The sequence below is a fragment of the Rattus norvegicus genome, chromosome 2 (genome assembly GCF_021556685.1).
Source record: "Rattus norvegicus strain SHRSP/BbbUtx chromosome 2, alternate assembly SHRSP_T2T, whole genome shotgun sequence".
Taxonomy (NCBI): Eukaryota; Metazoa; Chordata; class Mammalia; order Rodentia; family Muridae; genus Rattus; species Rattus norvegicus.
In genome coordinates, this window is record NC_141535.1 from 185,497,909 (window position 1) to 185,521,451 (window position 23,543).

The 23,543-nt window shown below is 47.3% G+C and overlaps 3 protein-coding genes and 1 pseudogene across 11 annotated transcripts; 1 reads left to right on the forward strand and 3 right to left on the reverse strand.

Moving 5' to 3' along the window:
- Nucleotides 1–1,117: 1,117 nt before the first annotated feature.
- Nucleotides 1,118–4,623, reverse strand: Ciart (circadian associated repressor of transcription). 2 transcript variants are annotated; one of them, NM_001134593.1, is given in 6 exon segments: nt 1,126–1,784; nt 2,796–2,907; nt 2,990–3,068; nt 3,333–3,408; nt 3,549–3,947; nt 4,528–4,623. In NM_001134593.1, coding segments are annotated over 5 exon segments (1,089 nt in total). In that variant the 5' UTR covers nt 3,894–3,947; nt 4,528–4,623; the 3' UTR covers nt 1,126–1,307.
- A 1,678-nt stretch (nt 4,624–6,301) lies between these two features.
- C2h1orf54 (similar to human chromosome 1 open reading frame 54) lies at nt 6,302–16,038 on the reverse strand. Of its 6 annotated transcripts, none has more exon segments than NM_001399779.1 (6): nt 6,302–6,392; nt 7,366–7,464; nt 10,733–10,888; nt 11,864–11,922; nt 12,801–12,887; nt 15,969–16,038. In NM_001399779.1, coding segments are annotated over 5 exon segments (444 nt in total). In that variant the 5' UTR covers nt 16,015–16,038; the 3' UTR covers nt 6,302–6,392; nt 7,366–7,368.
- On the reverse strand, nt 14,632–15,413 carry LOC147996420 (high mobility group protein B2 pseudogene; annotated as a pseudogene). The gene has a single exon (XR_015676562.1). The product of XR_015676562.1 is annotated as a high mobility group protein B2 pseudogene (transcript).
- Nucleotides 16,039–19,754: 3,716 nt separating the features above from the next.
- On the forward strand, nt 19,755–23,281 carry Aph1a (aph-1A gamma-secretase subunit). Of its 2 annotated transcripts, XM_087628941.1 has the most exons (7): nt 19,755–20,076; nt 20,619–20,789; nt 20,939–21,012; nt 21,241–21,363; nt 21,517–21,644; nt 22,045–22,168; nt 22,502–23,281. In XM_087628941.1, the coding sequence occupies exons 1-7, from the start codon at nt 19,964–19,966 to the stop codon at nt 22,564–22,566; spliced, it is 798 nt and encodes a 265-aa protein (XP_087485067.1). In that variant the 5' UTR covers nt 19,755–19,963; the 3' UTR covers nt 22,567–23,281.
- The last annotated feature ends 262 nt before the right edge of the window (nt 23,282–23,543 follow it).

Consider the following 23,543-nt stretch of genomic DNA (forward strand, 5'->3'; position numbering starts at 1 on the left):
ACCTTCTGACCCCCTTGGATATCAGCCATGCATATGGTGCACATACATTCAGGCAAATGATCATACACATAAAATAAATCTTAAAAAAAATAAAATAGAATGAGCCAGGCACGGTGGCTCATGCCTCCTTTAACCCCCGCACTCAGGAGGCAGAGGAAGGTCCGGTCTGTGAGACAAGCTCTAGGCCAATCAGGGCTACACAGTGAGAACCCTGTCTCAAAAAAAAAAAAAAAAAAAGATATAAAAAGCCATCAAAATCATAAATGGAGCTAAGATTGGTGTTTCACACCGTATTTGTGGGGAACCAGGATCATTTTGATTTCCAGGCCAGCCTGACCTGCACAAATAAAGGTTTGCCTCAGAAAGGAGGTCATATTCTCTGAAATAAAGGGAGGTGATTTATTTACAAGAACACCAGGCTTGAGGAATGGGAGAAAGCTGACTACTGAGAAGCACGCTGAGCAGCTAGGAAGCAATGACTAAGAAGACAGTTATCTGATGCTCCGGGAAGGCTGAAGAGGAGAGAGAAATGGTTTTGGTAGAAAGTAGGACAAATAGGAAGGAAGGACTACACAGAGAGGAGTGGATCCATTCATGGGCTGCAGTTAGTCACCCTTGAGCTTCAGTTAGCACTTAGAGCTGTTGTAGGGATGTGGCCCAGAGACCTCCTACCCTGACCTCAGTAATTCTAGGGCACTATGCCCTCTTCAAAACTGGCACCCTGGTGATTGTCTGGGCTTCCCCTCCTCTGGAGGCAGCAACAGGTTACATGTACGTTCACCCCCAAGCATCAACAGCTCCCATCAAAGCAGAAGTGTGCCAGAGTAGAAGAACCTGCTTGTCTGGCCAGCTGGGAGATTCCACAGAGACAGACACAAAGGGGAGGCACTAGTTTCTGAGTGCGAACAGACAGAAAACCAAAGCGCTTCAGCTCCGCACCTCTTAAGTGTCCCAGGGGTGCTCCCTCCCAGGGGTGCTCCCTCACAGGTCTTGTATGAGCCCAGCCTTGTGGAGCTCGTGTCTGAGAACACATCTGTCCTATTTTTCAGAAGCTCAGTGGGTGAGATTTATGGTACCCCAGGCTCAAAGTTTTCAATTTACAACAGTCAGAAAAATGTTTAAGTGAAAAAAGTGTCTTTAATCAGAAAGGATTTATTTTTCCTCACCGCAAATACATTAAAAGTAAAAAAAAAAAAAAAAATACACACAAACATATTTATACAAACATATTTATACAGGTTGGGATCCAGGGGAAGTTGCAGAGCCTGGGTTAGGGCTGAGGGTCTGAGCAACTGGAGGATGGTTCATCATCTGTGGCTCTGGTGTCCTGTAGTCACCTCTCGATCTGCGGTAGGTAGGACAGGGGGACAAAGGATGCACCTCCAGTCTGATGGCAGCGTTACTGGCAAACTGTGGCAGCGAGGCTCCTCTCCCGACAGTTTCCTCAGATCACCAGGGAGGACAGGAGACAGTGTAGTTGGTGGGATTGGAGTGCCCGGGGCAGAATGGGTGAAGGGCTGTCCTCCTTTCTGGAGGACAAGGATGACGCCAATGCTGGCTCCAGTGCCGTTGGGGCTGTGGCCAGAGGTGGAGCCTTGGGAACCGAGGGGAGGGTTACAAATTGGAGTGTCATGGATCCAGGTGAGGTTCATAGCCGGCCATCCTGTGAGATGCCAAGGCTGCTTTGGTTTCAAAACTAAATGTCCCAGCTGTGTCTGGCCCATCTTCCCTATGAGAGGCGCAGGAGAAGAAGCACCTGAATCACTGTGGTGGCTAGGGAAGTGCTAGAGAATGGGAATAAAGGAGAGACAAGAGTTTAAAAAGCTTACAGAGGAGCTCCACTTAAGCTTAGACCTTTGCTTTCCTTGAGAACTCATTGTGCAGTGCAAACAAACGTTGTTTTGTGCAACAGGTGTGTTCTTGCCAAGAGATGATGAAGTAAAGATTTTAGCAATCAAGTAATGCTTCCATCCATTCAACAGAAAGTCGGAGGCGACTCTGCGTAACACTGTATGAGGCCACTAGAAATGGACAGGAGAAGAGCCCCGTGGCTCACTATTTATACAACGATTCCTCTTCAACTTCCTTAAATCAAATCCAGGGCCCACAGTGTGGCAGGAAAACAGTCTCATAAACCACACCACCAGCCAGAGAAGTTGAACTGACATTTAATATCTGTGATTAATTTCCCATGTTTAGGTCTTTATGAGGCATGAGCCTGTTAATTTTTCAATCGGTCATTTCCACATCACTAGAAACTGTAGTTGATTTGGCTGGGCATGATGGTGTGCACTCAGGAGGCTGAGGCAGATGCATCTCTGTTCAAGGCTAGCCTGGGCTACAGAGCAAGCTGCAGGTCAGTCACTACACAGGGAAACCCTGTTTTCAAACAAACAAGAAAGAAAGGAAAGAAAGAAAAAGAAACCCACTGTCTAAGGTTTAGTTAAAGTCATGTTGACAGAAGTCAAAAGATGGGGAAGGAAGGGTTTGGGGAGGAGGGCAAGAAGAAAGGGTCTGTAGAGAAAAATGGAGGCATCTTTCTGTGTGAGTCATTCTGTATCTGTGCAGAAAACAGATCTTCAACAGGAGGGCAGGGGTAAATTTCGTGGGATCTCATCAGAATAGAGCCAACACCTAGGCTAATCTAAAGATCATAGTAATGCACAAAGTTAGGCGGGCGTGCCCTTCCCTCAGAGAGAAAAAAGGAACAGAAGGAAAATGGAAGGGGAGCATTCGCCAGACACAGTCCATCCTGGATTCTTCCCCTGGCTCATCCCTGGTTTTTAGGTTCCTACCTTGCTTATCTGATGCCTGCTTCCTCCTAAGGATGATTTCTGGGCAGCTATATGAGGAAACCAAGTCTTTAGCATGCCTTCCACCTGCAGCAGGGTTCCTAGATAACGCTCTCTGCGAAAAAAGAAACAGAGACTTATACAGGCCTCCCTCAGTAAGATACCCAGAAGAGGAGGAAGGAAAGAGGGAGACTTACCCCATATGAGGCTTCTGTAAAACACCCACTATACGCTGGATCCGGTCCATGGCCACGCTCTGTTGGAAGCTACTTAATCCTAGGGTGAAAGAGGGAGGGTGATTAGAGGGCGTGGGATGTAGCTCAGTGTCTGTGGAACGGATGGCAAAACTCTAGGTTCACTCTCAGCATGAGAGAAGCAGCAGAGGTGGGGATTGAGGTAAATGTAAAGGAAAGACAGACATAGACGGGGTTCAAATGAATTCACATGAAGAAATTAAGTCGCAGATTCCCAAAGAGAAATGTAAGATGTCACTCAGAGAAGGGGGCTACCACCCAGAAATGTAATCAATCAGGTTATTACCTCTGTCAAAGCGACCCATTTTTAATCCGTTCAGTAGGTCTGTGAGGGGCCGTATGAACCCTTGGAGTTCTTTACACTGTAGAAAAACAGCACAAGACTATGAGACCAGCAGTGATTTATCTGCTGTAATGAATCTGGCAGTCAATACCACCATCTTAGGTCCTTATCAATCAATCAGGTGTTTGACACTGCACTACCTTCTCTGCTTTCTGTTACCTTTTGAGCAAAGAGCAGGTCTCCCTCTGTAGTACATCCCTGGGTGTTTAGACTTGTCTCCAATTCACCGTCTCTTGATCTTTTGACTTCAGATCCTTGCTGTTCCAGGTGAGATGCTGTATGTTGGTTACTAGAAACCCTGGGTCGGTGTCGGCAGCGGATGGGGCCTGGACTGGGCCTGGAACCTCCTCTCTGCCCCACAGTGTCTGGCCTGAGCTCACGGGTGCGCATGCCCTCCCTCTCATTATCAGATGGGAAGCTAAAGTCACTGTTCACAGGGGACGTGGAAAATGACGGGGAGAGAGAGGAGGAGGAATAAGAAGAAACGCTAGATGGAGAATCCATAGGTCCAGGAGCAGGGGGCTGAAGAGCAGCTCCCGTAGTACCAAAGATCAGAACCTGCAATTGAAAAAGCAAAGCGAGGGAGTCTGAAATCAGAGTCGAAGATTAGGAAAAGGACTGGGAGACTGGGGCATTCTAGACAGAGTAACATCGTTTTTGCTTTGCTCTGTTTTGTTGTTTTTGTTTTCCCGTTCTCAAAAGAAATAAGGAAAATAAAAGACTTGCTCTTCCAGCCGCATTTAAAATCTAGACCGCCAGCACACGCAGAGCTCTTGACCCCACAAAGCCTTTCCTCCCTTGGGTTCACAGTGAATAACCGACTTTACACCTTCCCCTCAGCCTGCATTTCTGGGCTGTTCCCAGCCAGACCTCATAGGGAGCTTATCGACCTAAAAACCGGCACTCGCTAGAGGATGCTCTGCGCACCAGAACCCACCTCAGGTCCCTAGAGTACCGCCCCCATGGACACCCGGCTCTGTAGCTTTCACATCCATCACCATCAGGTGCACTGCGCCGGTCAGTCTATGATCGCACCCGCCAGGTGATGCAATACCTCCCAACATCCCGATCTGCGGTCTTAACAAGCCCACCCGCTCCGGGTCGTCTTCCGGAGAACGCTTGGCTCTCGTCCGCTTACCTGGGTCTGTCAGCTCAGTCCTGTCGGTATCCAGCTCCTTCACCGTCTGTGCGGGTCTAGCCGACCCACCTCCGCCTCACTCTGTGGGTCCCGCCCCTTCCCCCTCCCAGACACGTGCGGCTCTGCACGTGCCTCCCCCTGCGTACACAGACCTTGTGCTCTCATTGGATACTTTGCCGGCAACACGTGACTCTAGATACAGCTGCTCACAGCCCATTTGCTGAAGCACGCGGGGGCTCGGCCAATAGAGAGGCAGCCAAGTGGTGATTGGCTGGATGGGAAGCAGTCCATGCTCCGCCCGTACATGCGGCTCCTCGGGTGATAAAAAGGAGGATGGAAAAAAGTGAAAATGAAGGAAGGGGCGGAAAAGGGTGGAGCTCGTAGCCTTAAATAGGACGGCACTGCGCGGGAGACGGGCGGCTGGAGTGTGCAGAGCGGGGCCGAGCCACGGAGGTGGCGCCCCGGGACGTGAGCCCCTCTGAGCGCTTCCGCGCACGGGCGCAGCACGTGGAAGCCGTCAGCAACTCGTGTCCGCAACGTGTGTGACAACGGACGTGTGACGCCGGGCATCCGTTCCCTTGTCGGCGGCTCGCCCTCGTGACTCCCCGCTCTTTCATCCTCCCCTCCTCGCCACCAAGTTGGGTGCCTCCTGCCCTGCTGGGCGAGGAGGGTGGGGACTGCGGCCGGAACACCGCGTCCTCTCCGGGGCTCCCGCCGCGCGGCTTCTCCAGTCGGTTCTTACATAACTTGCCACGCACGTTACCAGCTCAGATGCCAGCCCGCCAAGACTCTAGAGGTCATAGCCGAACTTGTCCCTGACTTTTCTGCCCCGGTCCCTTTGGACCCTTCACTTAGAATAATGATTCTCAGTACAGAGAACAGAGTAGAGTAGATCTTTGATCCTCAAGGTTATGGCTTTATCTGGATTCAGTTTATGTGTACCTTTGAGAAAACTGGAAAGACGTTGAGGAAGGAAAAGAGTAAGTCCAGAGTTTAGAGAGTCACCCATAGACATTAACATCCGCTGCACCGTGTCACAGTTAAAGGACAGACAATGGAGAACAGGACCCTGTAGACCGAAGACAGCAGGGGAATCGCAATCGCAAGGGGGCACTCTAGTTCTGATTAGGGTCTAGAGAACAGATTTTTTTTTTTTTTTTTTTTTTTTAAACGCAGTCTTACTGAAAGAAAAAGTTGGACAGGGATATATAAGTCATGGTTTGGGGGACGTGTGGTTATTTTAAATATGTTCTAATGCTTTTTTACTTATATTTAGCAATGTGGTTATTTTGTAAAAGGAAAAGGATTTCTAAATTAAACCTCAGCACTGTTTCCCCAAACACAATTTCAAGACTATCAAATAAAATAGAAGGAATCTAGGTGTGGTGGCTCATGCCTTCTGTGATTCTAAGGGTTCGATGCAAGGAGATAGTTCAAGACCAACCTGAGCCACATGGAACCCTCAGAAAAAAGAAACAAAAAATAGAATTACAGGCTTAGAATGAACTTGTTATCTGTGAATATTCTCTATTCTACTCTATATGGTATAATCCTGTCTAATTAATTGGTATCTAATTCCTATTTTTTTTTCTTCAAGACAGTTTCTCTGTGTAGCTCTGGCTGCCTTGGAACTCATTTTGTAGAGGAGGCTGACCCTTGAACTCAGAGCTCTGCCCTCCACTGCCTCTTTGGCTTGTAATTCTCTTTCTAATCTGCCCTTCATGCCCCTAAGTCTTGGTGTATATGTCAGTGTTGACTTCAGAACAGACTCTCATTAAGAAGCAGGCAAAACTTAATTTTTTATTTTCCATCCAAATTCTTGCCAAAGAATTCTAGTCCGAAGAGTCATAGCAGCCTTCTCTCACCTGGGAGGGGGAATAAAAAGAGGGTCAGGGTAGCTGGCTCAGTATTTAAGAAAACATCGCTTTCACAGAGGACCTAAGCCCCAGTCCCTGCGCTCATGTCAGGTGACTCACAAACCCCTGTAATTCTCCTCAGGAACTCTGGTGCTTCTGGCCTGAGTACCTGTACTCATGTGAACACACGCCCCCACACATACACACATATAATTAAAAATAATAAATAAAAGAAAAGAGCAGAAAGCCAAGGAAGTCTCTCTGCTCCCACCTCTATGACATGCCACAGATTTCATGTTCTAAGATGGATTCTCCACCCTATTTGTTGAGAAAGATGTGCCCCTTCCTGCCTCCTTCCTCCTCCTGTTGAACTTTGCCTCTTGGCTCTACAGGGTTGTAGGACACACCCATTTTGACCTCTGGCACCTGCTATAACTTCAAACCTGGGCAGAATGGAACCAACTCTGATTTTCCAGGCTTGTTAGGAGTTTGAAAAAGGCTTCTCGGGGGTTGGGGATTTAGCTCAGTGGTAGAGCACTTGCCTAGCAAGCGCAAGGCCCTGGGTTCGGTCCCCAGCTCCGGAAAAAAAAAAAAAAAAAAAAAAAAAAAGGCTTCTCCATTCAGCTTGCCTCTCCTAGGAGGTCTTGAAAGTCCTCCCAGGTCTGAATAAAAAAAATGACATCACAAAAGTCTTTTCTTCAACATCTTTCACATTTCTTCAAGATCAGATAATTAGACATTTCTAAAGATGATCCAGCTTCCTTCTTTTTTTTTTTTTTTTTTCTTTTTTTCGGAGCTGGGGACCGAACCCAAGGCCTTGCGCTTGCTAGGCAAGTGCTCTACCACTGAGCTAAATCCCCAACCCCCCGGCTTCCTCCTTTAATCGTATGAGAACTGATGTCCAGGTTGGAAATATAAGCCAAAGATAATTGGTAAGAATTACTCTACAGCACCCCACCAAAGCCAGTGACTGCCCCCTTACCTTCTACATAAAATGCACCCCTCCTTGAAGGAGAATCCATAACAGAAGACAGGACACAGGACTCTGCAGAGCGGATATGGCATCATTCTGATCTGGACTCTGCTAAAACACCCCCCACATACACAAATAGGTCATTGTCACCCTTCTAGCAATTTCCATTCCCTCTCCAGGAAGACAGCCACCTTTTTACACTAACCCCTTTCTTCTTTACCTCTGGTCTCAAAGGAGATCCCGCCCTCCTTCCTATCACAATAAAAATTCTTCCTACTTGGGAGGCCACAACTCTCAATAACATTTCATATTTTTAACCCTTTGCGTGCATGACTTTGTACTAGTCACTGTGCTGGGTGCTTTTTGGGGAAGGGAGATATGAATGAGACTTACTTCCTGGGATTAAGAGGGGCTTACCATCTGTAGAGAACCTACCTCACACTTACAAATGTGTGTGGGGTGTTTACTGTCAGCTTCTGCTTGTCGTCAACATTACTGAATCCTCCATTTCTTTTTTTTTTTTTTTTTTTCTTTTTTCCGGAGCTGGGGACCGAACCCAGGGCCTTGCGTTTGCTAGGCAAGTGCTCTACCACTGAGCTAAATCCCCAAACCTGAATCCTCCATTTCTGTTCAACTGAATGCATGCTGCTCTTTGGTCCTTTTGCCCTTTATTAAGTATAAAGTCGTATTGCTATTTTGGTTTTGTTTTGTTTTGAGACAGAGTCTCTCTGCATAGCCCTGGCCATCCTGGAACTTGCTCTGTAGGCCAAGCCGGACTGGAACTCAGAGCTCCACCTGCCTCAGCCTCCCTAGTGCTGGGGTCAAAGCATGTGTCACTTCACAGGCCTTCCCTCCTCTTAAGATAGGTTATCCACTTAGAGTCCAGGCAGGCCTCTAATCAGAGATCAATTGCCTCTGCCTTTGGGGTCGTGGACACCTCACCCAGCTAACACTCTGCAATCGCTTATTCCACAAAATTAACTTTCTCTTAACGACTCAAACGACATTCTTGGGGACACCCATGCTTCTCCTCTTCGGGCTCTCAGTAGCTTTTTTTTTTTTTTCTTTTTTTTCAGAGCTGGTCTCAGTAGCTTTTGATTGATTATATCAAGCTTTCTCTTCTAGTCCCTATTCCTCAAACTTGGCGGTCTGCCTGCCTTTTCTAGCTCCTTGGTTGATTTATCTGCCTCCGCTGACTTAGTCATTGGCCTTTCTACTTTCACAATGCAACTTTGCCCTTAGGTCTCTACTCCTGATCTAGTTCAGCCGCCTTCCGAACACACACACACAGGACTGTCCAGTTTATCACTTTCCTTCCAAACCACGCTGGCCTCCAACAGTTACCATTTTGGTCAAACGTTTTCTCAAACATGTTTATTAGATTTCATTTCTGTTTCTTGTGGGTGTGTGTGTGTGTGCATGTGTGTGCGTGCGCATGCATGAGTACACGCATAGAGGTCAGAAGATAACTTGGGAGAGTGGGTTCATCCTTTCCGTCACATGGGACCTAGGGATCGAACCCTGATTGTCTTCTAGCAGACATCTTGACCAGCTGAGCCATCTCACTGATCCTCTCAGAACATGATTAACGTCTGTAGGTTATTTTAATTCTCCTTCTTTATCACTGAAGATAAGCAAGGCATTTTCTTTTAACTTTATTTTTTTCCTCTCAATTCGCACCGCATGCACCTAGTCCAGCCCTTTAGCAGGTGTTCCTGAGACAGTATAAACCTTTGCACCTTCCATAGTCAGACGAAGAGCTTCCCAAATTTTGATTTCACTGTCCTCACCCTGCTGGAGGACATACTGGGCTCCTTCTTGCTTATAAGCCCAAAGTCCTGCCTGACACTTCAGACTGTCTGTAGGTTTATGCCTAACTTGATGTATATCGTGTTACTATGCAAATATAAAAGGCCTTGTGTAATTTTTTTCCATTTACTTATTTAGGTGGGAGGGCATAGGATGTTACAAGTATGGAGATCAAAGGACAACTCTTGGAATCTCTTCTATCCTTCCAAGCAAGACTCAGGGATCGAACGTGGGCCAGATCCTCAGACTTGTCAGCAAGCACCTTGAAAAGCTATCTCACTGATCAAAAACGTTTTCTAACAGCCAGCTCGTGTAGCCTAGCTGTCCTAGAATTCACTGTGCAGGCTGGCCTTGAACTCACAGACATTCACTTCCCTCTGCCTCTAGAGTGCTGGGATTAAAATCATTTGCCACCATGACCAGCCAATTTTTTTAAAAAAATATGGCCTAGGTTGGGGATTTAGCTCAGTGGTAGAGCGCTTGCCTAGCAAGCACAAGGCTCTGGGTTCGGTCCCCAGCTCCGAAAACAAGAAAAAAAAAAAAAAAATACGGGCTTCGGGCTTCGGAGTCAGAATGCTCAAGTAAAAAAAATATGGCCTTGCTATGCATGTCTTTCTGGTTGGTCCTGCTTCCATCCAACATCCCGACAGGTGGCCTATTCAGGCTTTTTTTCCTGCACTTCATCCTGCAAGGAAGCCTCCTGTCCTCAACCCCACATGGTGAAACATAATTCTCGAATTATCTATGCAGGCCCTTGCAATTTTTTTTTCTGATTTTTTACTGTTCCCCTCTGTAGATTCCCCTAAACACCAAAAATAGTTATTTATTCTGGGGCTCTTCCTTTAGCCGCTTTCACTCTTACCATAATAGTAGCAATTCTAAGTTCACTTCTCCTTACAGAACACCAAAGCAAGCAAAAGCTGCATTGGTCTCAAGTTCTATTGAAAACAAAATCTGGATTGACAAAACAATTCAGCTCACACCACTCGAGCCCAACAAACTGAGTCCCTAAAGTTGTCTTCTGGTCTCAACACATGCACACATACACACACAAACACACCCACAATCACATGGGAAGCTGGAGCCTCAATTGGAGAATTGTGTCCATCAGATTGGATTGTGGGAATGTCTTTGGGAGAATGTTCTTGATTAATGATTGATGCGTCCAGCCCACGGGAGGGAAGTGGTATAAAAAGGCAAGTTGAGCAAGCTATGGGAGCGAGCCAGTAAGCAGTGCCTCTCCCAAGTCTATGCTTCAGTTTCTGCCTTGAGCTCCTGCCCTGACTTCTCTCAGTGATGAAGCCTTACCGGGTAGTTGTAAGATGAAATAAACCCTGTCTTCCTCAAGGTGGTTTTGTCAGTGTTTTATTACAGCAAAAGAAAGGCAAACTAGAATTCCTGTATGGCAGTATTAATGATATAGTTCTCCCTTCATGCAAAACCTGCCCTCTGTTTACTACTGCAGGTCACTAGTCCTGGGATCTGTCTGGGTAAGAGATGCCATATTCCCCTCCTCCTCAATCCCCATTTGACTCACTGATTCTGTGGTCACTTGTTTTGTAGTCACTTGTTTGGTAGTCACTGGTTTCGTGGTCACTGGTTTCATAGTCACTGGTTTCGTGGTTACAGGATTCTGATGGTCCACAGGTTCGGTATGAAGACTGTACGAGGAAGCGCTAGTCTCCACCGCTTCTGTTGTTGTTACCTCCTCATTCAAACTGTTCTGCCCACGGCAGGATTGGGAAACAGTTATCACTCCTTCCATCCAGTATCTCCATAGATGGTCTCGTTAGAGTTTTTCATCTATTCCTACAAGCAAGCCTCCTAATCAAACCCCAACCCCACAGGACTAAAACTGAAGCTCAGGGCTTGTTTGCACCTGGCAAGCACAGATTGAGTGTGTATGTATTCCACTCATTAAGTCCCTTGACTGCCCCTCCTCTGGGCACTAGTAAGCCTACTAGGTTCTGGCTTCCTTCTCCCAGTTATGGTTAAAGGTCTATTTGGGACCCACATCCTAGTTTCTTTCTTTTTTTTTAATTATTATTGGATATTTTAAGTTTATATTTCAAATGTTATTCCCTTTCCCGGTTTCCTGGCCATAAGCCCCCTATCCCATCCCCCTCCCCTTCTTTTATAAGAGTGTTTCCCCTCCCCAACCACCCTCTCTTCCCACCTCTCCCCTTGGCATTCCTCTACACTGGTGGTCCAGCCTTGGCAGGAGCAAGGGTTTCTCCTCCCATTGGTACCCAACAAGGCCATCCTCGGCTACATATGCAGCTGGAGCCATGGGTCTGTCCATGTATAGACTTTGGGTAGTGGTTTAGTCCCTGGGAGCTCTGGTTGGTTGGCATTATTGTTCTTCACATTCTAGTTTCTATCAGATTTTCTTTTCTTTCTTTCTTTCTTTCTTTCTTTCTTTCTTTCTCTCCTCTCTCTTCTCCTCTCTCCCCTCTCCTCTCTCTTCTCTCTCCCCTCTCCCCCCGCCCCTCTTTTTTTCCCTTGAGATAGTCTTACTATATAGTCACAGCTGGACTTGAACTTGCTGTGTAGACTAGGTTGACCTTATACCCATGACAACCTTCCTGCCTCTGCTTCCCAAGTACTGGACTTCCACACCCAGCCTCACATTTTAGCACTTCCTGTTTCTGTTTGGGTGTTATTTGTCCTGGCTCTCTCAGATAGAGACATCACTCACCAACCTATCCTCTGACTCAAACGCGGAGTAATCAACAGTGAAGTTTACATTAAAGTCATCTGGAAAAGAGAAAAGAGAAAAAAGAAAAAGAAGAAACAAGTGAAAGGGGAAGAAACCTCATGCTCAGGGTGCTTCCCCTAACCCACATTGTGAAGTGCATTGGTGTAATTTACTTCTAGTTAGCTCTAGCATTAAAATGTTTGTGAATTCGAGCCAGAGAGATGGCCAGGCAGTTAAGAACATGGATTGCTCTTTCAGAGGACCCCAGTTTAGTTGCCAGAATCCACACTGGGCAGCTCTTGGCCCCTCATAACTCCAGCTCCAGTGAGAACTGACACCTCTATTCTCCACAGCACCGTCCTTCATTTACAAATACATACCTTACCACATAGGCATAATTTAAAATAATACTGAAAACAAAATCTTTTTAAACTGTGAGTATTTGTATGGATTTATATTGTCCATCTAGCATACACAATAATTTACAGGTTAGAAATTTTTGAAATTGTCCGAGCCATTTTCCAAAACATAAAAATATAATGAACTTAAGGGGCTGGAGAGATGAGTGACTCGGTGGTTAAGGGCACTGGCTGCTCTTCCAGAGGACTTGGGTTCAGTTCTCAGACCCACGTGTCAGCTCCCAACCATCTGCAACTCCAGTTCCAGGGGACCCAGTGCCCTCTTTTGACCTGCGAAGGCACCAGGTATACATGTGGTGCACAGACATACATGTGGGCAAAATATTCACACACATAAAATTCTTACTTTTTAAAAAAATCCTAAGCCTAAGAAAGAATACCAAGAGTCTTGAAAGTTTTGTTAACAGCCAAATTTGACTGGTCCGGTTGTTCTTTTGCAAAATGAAGGACAATCTTAGAACTAAGTAGTCTTCAAATCTTTCTACCCCACCAAGAGTCAGAGCCTTTCACATACGTACCATAATTAGGGGTCACTGTGTAATAATAATACGACACTTGATAGTAATCAACCTCTTCCAGCTGTTCTTCATCCTCATATTCCTGCCCTGCAGGGGACAAGAGTTACAGGTCAGAAGCATCTGGAGCTCCTTAGCAACAGTGCACACGTTGTTGAGCCCAGATCTCCCAGCTTCCCTTCTCTCTGGCCCCTCTCCAGGGTCTCCCTGCCTCTGTACATCTGTACTAAGTTGGCCCAAGTCTCCCAGCTGCAGTGAGGCCAGTATTCCCAGGACAGAAAGCAGATTCTTTCACATATTCTAAGCCCCAAGGGAGACGTATGTAAACCCTTTAAAAGTGGAAGACAGACAAAACTTTAGAAAAGCCATATAGATTCCATATGCTCCCAAATTTTTTATACTTGGGAGAAGTCTTACCAGCATCTCTCACAAAAGACTATCACTCAATGTTTTAGATTTGGGTTTACTTCCACTTCATTACTAACTAAGCAGAACTTTTCATAAGTCTGCTTCATACCCCACCTGTTCCCTCTTTGATACAGAGTCTATGTAGCCCTGGCTGTCCTGAAACTCACTGTGTAGATCAGGCTGGCCTCTAACTCACAGAGATCTGCTTGTTTCTGCCTCTGCCTGCCAAATGCTGGAATTAGAGGTGTGTACTGCATATCGCCTTCCTTAAAAATAAGTCAGCAGGGGGTTGGGGATTTAGCTCAGTGGTAGAGCGCTTGCCTAGCAAGCACAAGGCCCTGGGTTCGGTCCCCAGCTCCGGAAAATAGAAGAAAAAAAAAAAAAGTCAGCAGGACCAAATGACCCATGATAACTTTCTTCCCTTCCAAAACTAACACTGCAGGGCTTTGATTATTGAATCCAGAATTCTAGGCTTTCTCTAAACACATCCCTCCAACCCCAAGCTAAGGACATAGGATTTAAAGGAAAAGGAAACAATGACACACCTGGCTAACTGTGAGAACAAAGGGGGGAAGGAGCCAAGCTACTCTTGGGACCTGGTCCCTGTAAGCAGCCAGCTTTCTCCTATCCTAAGCCAACCTATACTTAGGTTTTGTTTTTGTTTTTTTTTAATTTTAAAAAAAGACATTGTTTGCTATGTATCCCTAACCAACCTAGAAGTCACCATGTAAACCAAACTAGCCTAGAACTCACAGAGAGAGACCTTTCTGTTTCTGCCTCAGGAGTGCTGGCATAAAGTAGTGAGCCACCACCCCAAACTTGGTTTTCTTTTTTTAATACAAGGGGTATTTGTTTGTTTGTTTATTTATTTATTTTTGAGGCAGGGTTTCTCTGTGTAGTCCTGGCTGTCCTGGAACTCACGTTGTAGACCAGGATGGCCCCAAACTCAAAGTTCTGCCTGCCTCTGCCTCCAGAGTTCTGAGACTAAAGACATAGGCCACCACACCCAGCTGAGGGTGTATTAATTATCTGGGGCTAGTCAGGAACTCACTATGTAGTCAAGAATGACCTTGAATTTTTTTTTTAGTAATATACATTATTTTATTACAAATTTAAAAAAAAAACAAAAATGCAACATCCTAAAAAAATTCTTTTACTGGTAATACAAATTCCTATGAAGTTTTTTTTTTTTTTTTTGCTCTCATAAGAAATTAAAGAACCCATTAAATATTTAGAAACATTCAACATCAAAAGCTTTAAATCTAACTGTACGTTGTAGCCCCTGAAAAAGCTACAAACTCTTTTTAAAAAGTATTTTCTCAGGGCTGGGGATTTAGCTCAGTGGTAGAGCGCTTACCTAGGAAGCGCAAGGCCCTGGGTTCGGTCCCCAGCTCCGAAAAAAAGAACCAAAAAAAAAAAAAAAGTATTTTCTCTACAAAGAATCTCATCAGCTATACAAAAATCTGTACAGTTTTTATACTGAAGCTAATGTTGAGCTGCACTTGAATTTCACATTCTTAGCAAAATAATTGCCTGAGCACATATACTCCACACTTTAGGTCAGATACTTATTCTTCATCCTCCTCTTCATCTTCATCATCTTCTTCCTCCTCCTCCTCTTCCTCATCTTCTGGTTCATTCTTCTTCTTTGAGCCTGTTGGCCTACCAGGACCCTTCTTTCCTACTTCACTTTTGCCCTTGGGACGGTACGCAGCAATATCCTTTTCATACTTCTCCTTTAGTTTAGCTGCTTTCTGCTCATACGGTTGTTTATCTTTGGCAGATTGCTCAGACCACATCTCCCCGTTTCTTTGCAGTATCTCCAATAGACAGGCCCGGGTGTTCACTTTTGATCTTTGGGCGATGTTCAGAGCAAAACAGGAAGAAGGCAGACGGTGGTCTCTTGGGAGCATTTGGATCTTTTTTCTTTCCTTTCTTATCACCTTTGGGAGGAACATAGTTCTTCATCTCCCTGTCATAACGAGCTTTGTCGCTCTTGGCCAAATCTTCAAACTTCGACTTTTCCTTGGCAGACAAGGTCTTCCATCTCTCCGAACATTTCGTCGAGAACTCGGCGAAGTTGACCGACGAGTCGGGATGCTTCTTCTTGTGCTCCTCCCTGCAGGTCTGCACGAAGAAGGCGTACGAGGACATCTTGCCCCGCGGCTTGTTGGGGTCCCCCTTGCCCATGATGACGGCGCAGCGTCTACCTGGCGCGAACTCTTCCCTCAGACCTCCACAGAGAGACTTCCCGACCTTGAATTTTTGACCCTTTCCCCTCTATGTCCCAAGAGCTGGGCATGTGCCATCGAGCTTGGCTCTCACACCTATGTCTTTGCTAATAGAAGGTTTGTTTGTTTTCTTTACTTTGTGGGAAGGAGATGCTCTGGCTTAGCTCACTAATCTCACTCCCTCGACTTTCGAGCGCCCACTTCTTTCCTTTACTGCTCCTCGCTCTTCTGCTCAGCTTTGTGGTGACAGGAACAGAAATCTGAGTTCAGAGTTGCTGAAGGAACTCTCTTTAGGGCTCCATCGTCCACCAGCCTGTCTCTTCTTTGACAAGACTTTGCTTTGCTTTGCCTTTGGTTTCCTGGCCCCACCTTCCTGATCCCTGCTCTGCTCCCACCCCTGGACTCCAACGGCTGAGAAAAGCTGTTCGGCTCCCTTCTGAAATGCCCGACGTACCTCTCTTTGCATCTTTTCTCGAATCCCATTTATAGTAAAAGACCTGGAACAAAAGCCCAGGGTCAGAAGGAGACTTACCCAGGACAAGTGGTGCCACAAGGAGGGCTATAAAGAGGACATCCATTCTGGATTTTGCACTATCACTGTGAAAGTAAAGAGAGGAAATTGCTCTGTTTCCCACCACACTTACCCCGCCTCCCCCGCTGCTGTGAAGTTGGGAGGGCACTGGAGCGATTCTTCTCCCAGGGGACAGAATCCTCCGCCTACTCACTCAGGCGATCTTTACATAGCTGTTGGACTAAGAGGCAACCCCTACATGGATGCTAACTTGTTATTCCTGGAGAGGCCCTAGCCCTGGCTTAGGTTCACTCAGGGCTCCCACTGCTGGGAACAAACTTTACCCTCTCCTCTCCTTTGCTCCTCCCTCTCAATTCTCCCAAATTTTCTCCTTCCCTCTTGCAGGCCTTAAGTTACCATTGCCATGCAGGGTTGCTCTTTACTCCGAGGGGAACATGATCCTTTTTATCACTGTGGGAATGAGAGGGGAAGGGTGAGGACTTTTTTTTTAGACTGTAAATAAATAGTGCCTCTTCTCTGCCTGTCCTGTCTGGAGGATGGAAGCAGTGTTTATGGACCATTGTTCAACTCCCAAGTTTCCTTCTGCATTGCTGCTGATAAAAAAAAAAAAAAAAAAAAAAAAAAATCTCACCACTCTCAGAAGGCAGAAGCATGTGAGTTGGAGGCCAGCCTGGCTTATAGATTGAGTTCCGGGACACTTGGGTCTACACAGAGGAAAAGAAAGCTCCCTACTCTCAGGTCCAAAGGATGCTCCAATTCCCAACCTTCAAAAGGCAGTGCCTCTACTCAGAGCTCCGTCCAGCTTCCTCCCCACAGCTGTGCATCCCATTCTCACTGTTCTTGGCTGCTTCTGCTCTCACTAAGCTCCTTCTCTCCTCCAGCCCCTGCTCTTCTCAAGTCTCTCACAGACAGCCCTGGCCACGTCCAGTCTGCTGGCCACGCTCAGTCTACTTCTTTCTCTCTCTGCTCTGAACTCTTCCTAACGCCTCTGACTGTTCTCTCTCTTAATAAAACCTTAACCAAGCAGTGGAGAAGTAGAGTTGGCAGTCTCTTCACTGCACCCACCTCCCCAGCAGACAACAGCCAAGGTCAGTCCTTTTCTCTCCACTTGATGTTCACCTCGCCCCTTTCCCCCAACTTCTTGGACACAGGATGGAAGAAAAGAGGAGGCAGATTCTCTTTTCCTTTGTTGGATGCCATGCCTGCTTACCGCTTTAAGACACATGGCACGTTTTTATCATTCTGTCTCCTTCTGTGTTTCCTGTCTTTATTCAGTTCAATTCAGAAGCAAGAGCATATTTATTGGGCATAATGAGCTAGGTTTAGTCTGTTAGGTAATTGAAATCTCATGGATGTGATGACTGAAACATAAAACACTGCCAGGTGTGATGTCACAACCCTTTAATCCCTGCATTTGGGAAGCAGAGGCAGGTGGATTTCTATGAGTTTGAAGCTAGCTGGTTCTATATACATAGTGAGTTTCAGAACAGCCGGGGCTACATAGACCCTGTCTCCAAAAGCAAATAGACAAAACACACACACACACACACACACACACACACACACACACACACACACCATACAAAAACAAAAAATACATTAGAAATCAGATGACATGACTATAAATATAAATGACTATTCTCCTTATATTTTGGCATAAAGTTGTGAATGTCAACTTTGTAAAGCAAATACAAGAAGAAAATTAAGTATCTTAAAAACCCCCGGGGCTGGAGAGATGGCTCAGTGGTTAAGAGCACTGACTGCTCTTCCAGAGGTCCTGAGTTCAAATCCCAGCAACCACATGGTGGCTCACAACCATCTGTAATGGGATCCGATGACCTCTTCTGGTCTGTCTGAAGGCAGCTACAGTGTACTCACATGAAATAAATAAATACATCTTTAAAAAAAAAACCCACATATACCAACCGGGCAGTGGTAGCACAAGCCTTTAATCTAGCACTCAGGAAGCAGAGGCAGGTAGATCTCTGAGTTCAAGCCCAGCCTGGTCTACAGAGTGAGTTCTAGGACAGCCAGAGCTACACAGAGAAACAATATCTCAAAATCCCAAAACCAGGGGCTGGAGAGATGGCTTGGTGGTTGAGAGCATTGCTACTCTTCCAGTGGACCTAGGTTGGATTCCTAGCACCACACCGTGGACCACAATCATCTGTAACTCTAGTTCTGAGAGATCTGATGTGCTCATCTGGCCTCCAAGAGCACCAAGCACATACATGTTGTGTTGCACAGATATGCATGACACAACCCCTGCCACACACATAAACCAACATTAAAACAAAAGAAAAGCCCCACATACTTAGTAAACACTTGCTGAGCATTGAAAAAGAGTCCTTGAACACCGTGCAAGTGTCTGTGGACTCATCATGCACGGGATAGGTTTACAGACGTTCCCTACAGTCAGGAGATGTTCTGTTAACAGCTCACAGAGAAGAGTGGTTTTCTCCCTATTTCCCCAGATTCAGCCTGGTGAACTTACAAGCAGGGCACACATGGAATCTTGAACCTGGCCAAGATGCTCCCATCCTCTTAACCTTGGGGAACAACTTTTTAAAAAAAAAAGATTTATTTATTTATTATATATAAGTACACTGTAGCTGTCTTCAGACACACCAGAAGAGGACATCAGATCTCATTACAGATGGTTGTGAGCCACCATGTGGTTGCTGGGATTTGAACTCAGGACCTCAGGAAGAGCAGTCGGTGCTCTTAACCACTGAGCCACCTCTCCAGCCCTGGGAACAACTTTTTGCAAAAACCCTTTTCTCCATTTTCTCCCCCAGAGTTCACTGGGGGACACCCACATGAGTGGCACACATGTATTACATCATAAATCACTTCAGGAAATATGGTAATCTTTTAAATTTTTCTCTAGTTTGTTATTGCTTTGTGCATACCCTCAAAAACGATTTTCTCAAGTATGATTAAAACGATTGGATACCATCGTAGGACTCCTTTCTTCGGCAGCCTCCTAAGGACCAATCTGTCTTCATACAAGTGATGATTCGTGCTAATGTGAAATCCCTCTCCCCAGTCTGAGGAAAAGACACCACTCAAGTTTATTTTCCAGACTCTAAATAAAGGAAGTATGACATCAAAGGAACCAAGCAGCTCGGCTTGGGACGAGGGTGGTGGGGGTTGGGAGAGGATGTCATTTCCCCTCGGTCCCATTGCTCTAGTTGCTTTGTGACTCCAGGATTCCCTCTAAACATTTTTCCTAATATTTCTCTCCCGGCTCCTCTTGCTTCTCTTATTCTGTCATTACAGAATACGAGTAGAGGCTTCATTTGAGACATAATTTCTATACCAGGCTGCCCAAGGATTTCCAACTTTTAAGCCTAACTTTGATCCCTCAGGATGCTTCTCTGGGTCATTTCCTTTAATTCAAGTTAAGAACAATGTCTGTCCCTGTCTTCCCACAACCCCTATCCTGTGCTCTTTTTTATTTGTCTCTAGATTTAAGCAGGATCTTTTCCAGACAAAGTTCCTCTAATAAGTAGGATGGTTATCACCCTTCTCTACCGAATGAAGAAAGGAAGCCGCGGCTAAGGCGCAAGCGAACTCCGGAATCCTTGCTCTGATTGGGCCCAGTCCTACTCTTTGAAGCCACTCCCAGTACCAAGTGGAGAGTTCCGAGGATGTGAAACTACAACTCCCAGAAGGCCACGCTGCCACGACCCCGCCTCTGCAGTTCCGCCCCACCAAGTATTCATTGGCCTTCCGGGGGTGGGGATTAGATGGGAGGTGGCCATGGGGCAGCAACCGGGGGTTGTTCCCTCTTCGGCTTCCGTAGACGAGGTCGGGCGGACCTTCGTCTGGGGTTTCGGCACCCCCCCTTCCCCTTCCCCGGGGTCCGGGGGTGACATTGCACCGCGCCCCTCCTGGGGTTGCGTCGCTGCCCCACGCGGACTCCCCCTCGGAGCGCTGCTCCCATTCGCCTCCCTTGGCCGGGTCTCCTTCCCTCCCCCAGCTGTCCAGTCATGGGGGCTGCTGTGTTTTTCGGATGCACCTTCGTCGCGTTCGGCCCAGCCTTCGCCCTTTTCCTGATTACTGTAGCCGGAGACCCTCTTCGGGTTATCATCCTGGTGGCGGGGTGAGTGTCGAGTGGTGGAGACGGGGCCGAACGTAGAGAAAAAGGTGCAGAAAGGGCTGGAGGAACTGGAGCAGGCTTGGGAGCCTAAGTTGGGGGACAGAAGTCGGAAAAGGTTGTACAGGGTCAAATCGTGATCTAGGAGAATTTCCCGCAGTCGGCTTCCGCCTTCCAGGGATTTCACCGATTCTTCCTGTAGTCCTCCGGCAACGTCAGAGAAGGCCCAAGGCCAAGATTATTGAGGGGGCTGTGCTGACCTCAGCCAGCCAAGGATCCTGGAATGGATACCTTGTCCCTTCATTCATACTCACACACTCTGACTCTCATCTCACTGAAGACTGTAACCAGATTTGTACCCCTTCTGCTGCTTTCAGATTCCTACAGATGAGTCTGTTGGAGACACTTATCCTATCTGGACCCTGTCTCCCTTACCATCCGGAAGTCTAACTTCCACTTTTCATACATTCCGTCCTTGGCTGGTTCCCTCCTTGATTTTTCCAGCTGCTCCTATCTTTGCCTCGCTCATTGTCCTTGTGTTTTCTCAGAGCCTTTTTCTGGCTGGTTTCCCTGCTCTTGGCCTCTGTGGTCTGGTTCATCTTGGTCCATGTGACAGACCGATCAGATGCACGGCTCCAGTATGGCCTCCTGATTTTTGGTGCTGCTGTCTCTGTCCTTCTACAGGAAGTGTTCCGTTTTGCCTACTACAAGCTCCTTAAGTAAGGACAAGGGGTGATCTAGAAGGGAGAGGGGGCAGTGGTGTGCATTGTGGGAAGTGGGCCAGCCCTTGGATGGTGGTTGGAATAAGGGGCATTAGAGAGAGGTGTTAGACTGAAAGGAACATCCCTGCTTTCCTTTTATTTCCCAGGAAGGCAGATGAGGGCTTAGCATCACTAAGTGAGGACGGAAGATCGCCCATCTCCATCCGACAGATGGCCTATGGTGAGCCAAGGGAGAGGGACCAGAGGAGGGAGTTGGACACCCCTCCTTCCTTTCTGGGTAATCTAAACATCCACATGTGCTAAGTGTTTTTCTTCATACTTGACTTCCAAGGAGAGGCGGTCTGGAGGGAGAGTAGGTATGATAGAATTTTCCCTGGGCCTGGGAAGTAGGTACTGGTAATGAGGTTGTAGTGATCCTGGTCGTTGATGAGACCCTCCCTCCCCCCAGTTTCTGGTCTGTCCTTCGGTATCATCAGTGGTGTCTTCTCTGTTATCAATATTTTGGCTGATGCACTTGGGCCAGGTGTGGTTGGGATCCATGGAGACTCACCCTATTACTTCCTGACTTCAGGTAAGGCTCACTTCCGACCTTGCCTGTATGCCCTATCCCGCCCTGGCCCTGATCTGACTTACTAACCTTCCCTGGGAGACTCCTCTGGCTCACCATCTCAGGAGGCTAGGAGACGATCAGGGATGTACCTCCTCCCCATCTCCCTCCCTGCAGCTTTTCTGACAGCAGCCATTATCCTGCTCCATACCTTTTGGGGAGTTGTGTTCTTTGATGCCTGTGAGAGGAGACGGTACTGGGCTTTGGGCCTGGTAGTTGGGAGTCACCTTCTGACTTCAGGACTGGTGAGTCGGAGCTAGGGGCCGGTCAGGGAGAAAGCATTCAATGGTGAGTGGGATGGGGTATGTGTTCTCATGAACAAGTAGTCTGAGCTTACCTTGGGTGGAGGCAAAAAGGTAGTCTCCTGAGCTCTGGTACCTCAGCTTCAGTGAGGTCACCTGCTCTGGGGGAGAGTTTGAATTCCTTACTCAGATTATCACAGAAGGCCTGAGGTGAATAGAAAGAGACGAGACCTTTGAGGGATTCTGAAATCAAAAGTTGCCTTAGCTATAAGATGTTGGTGCTTTGAAGGGAAACGGAGTAGTCTAACGGAGGATGTCTAGGGGAAGTTGGGTCAGAGGCCCAAAGTGAATGTTGCGGTTAGGTGCGTGGAGAATCTAACCTCTTTTCTGTCCTCATTCTCAGACATTCCTGAACCCCTGGTATGAGGCCAGCCTGCTGCCCATCTATGCAGTCACCGTTTCCATGGGGCTCTGGGCATTCGTCACAGCCGGAGGCTCCCTCCGGAGTATCCAGCGCAGCCTTTCGTGTAAGGACTGACTACCTGGACTGATCGCCCGACAGCTCCCATCTGCCTGTCCACTGCCCATGACTGAACCCAGCCCCAGCCCGGGTCCATTGCCCTCATCCTCCGTCTCCTCGCTGATGTGTCCCACTTCCTTCCGGGTTTGGCGTTGTCCATTTGTGACCTGTAGTCTCTAAGCTTTCTCAGGAGCAGCCTGGGTGCAGCCCGTCAGGGACTGGTGGGCTTGAATCTGCATCTCTCCCCACCACCTGGGGACCCCCTTGTTGTCCAGGTCTCCCCATGTGTCAGTGCTCTATCCCCACCCTGCCCATGACTCACCCCACTTCCCCTCTGCAGGCCGACGGCAGGAGGACAGTCGGGTGATGGTGTACTCTGCCCTGCGCATCCCACCCGAGGACTGAGGGAACATGGGGGGGACCCCTGGGCCTGGGGTGCCCTCCCGACCTCCTCGTCCTGTATTTCTCCATCTCCAGTTCTGGACAGTGCAGGTTGTCAAGAAAAGGGACCTAGTTTAGGCATGGCCCTGGAGATGAAGTTCCTGGAGGCTCAAGGGTAGATGAGTTCAGTGCAGTTTCTCCTGCCCAGACTGGACATCTTGGTCTTTTTCTCAGGTCTGAAAGGAACCATTTTTTTTGGTATGATAAAGACCCCAAAAATGCCTTTTTTTTAAATGGGGGAGAGGGAGGAGGTGTGCCGGGAGCCTCCTTGACCTCCTGTAGGCTGTGTCTCTGCTCCTGAATCTGCTGATTGTGGCTCACTTCTATCCTATTATCCCTTTGGTCCAGGCCCTGGGGAAAAGGAAGGAAGTGCATGTGTGGGAACGGGTACCACTGGAACTCCTATTTTAACGCCTGTGACCATTAGCACCCCTCCTTTCCCCAAGGTGAAGTGGAGGGTGCTGTGGGGGCCAGCCCACTCCATGGCAGTGCCCCAGAGGAGTCAGACTACCATGGCATCGCAGCCCAAGAGGACAGGCATTTTTTCTAGTTTTTAATTGGGGTGTGGGAGGGCTGGGGAGGTTTTCTATCACTGTATTGTTTTTTCTGCTGAGGGTGGGATATTCCATCCTTTTAATCAAGGTGATTGTGATTTTGATTAATAAAAAGGACTTTATAATTGTGGGGGAACTTGGCTTTAAGAGGGGATACTGGATTGAGATTTCTAGCTTCTGGTGGCTCTGGTCCATCTTTCTAGCCTAGCACCCGATGTTCATTCACAGTTGGAAGCTTTGGTGTGGTGAAAGAAGCACCGGTTGGTGGTGTAACTTGTGGAGGTTGAGTTAACTTTCCCCAGGAGGCATCTCCCTTGTGCAGGAACAGGATATAGGAGTTACTAATCCCCGCTTTCTTTCTCTGCATCTATCTCTGCTATTCAAAGG

Bases quoted from the DNA above. Each gene is read 5' to 3' on its own strand.
- Ciart (XM_087628933.1), bottom strand. The intron at 2,908-2,989 runs GTAAGTCTCCCT...CTTTTTTCGCAG, and splicing joins TTACAGAAGCCTCATATGGG to AGAGCGTTATCTAGGAACCC. The intron at 1,785-2,795 runs GTAGGAACCTAA...CCCATTCTCTAG, and splicing joins GCAGGCATCAGATAAGCAAG to CACTTCCCTAGCCACCACAG.
- C2h1orf54 (XM_087614858.1), bottom strand. From the start codon at position 16,014: ATGGATGTCCTCTTTATAGCCCTCCTTGTGGCACCACTTGTCCTGGGT. The intron at 10,889-11,863 runs GTGAGTGATGTC...TGCCGTGGGCAG, and splicing joins TTGAGTCAGAGGATAGGTTG to AACAGTTTGAATGAGGAGGT. The intron at 7,468-10,702 runs GTGAGTCAAATG...GGGGTGTTTTAG, and splicing joins AACAAGTGACCACAGAATCA to CAGAGTCCAGATCAGAATGA.
- Aph1a (XM_087628941.1), top strand. From the start codon at position 19,964: ATGGGGGCTGCTGTGTTTTTCGGATGCACCTTCGTCGCGTTCGGCCCA. The intron at 21,013-21,240 runs GTGAGCCAAGGG...CCCTCCCCCCAG, and splicing joins CATCCGACAGATGGCCTATG to TTTCTGGTCTGTCCTTCGGT. The intron at 21,364-21,516 runs GTAAGGCTCACT...CCCTCCCTGCAG, and splicing joins CTATTACTTCCTGACTTCAG to CTTTTCTGACAGCAGCCATT.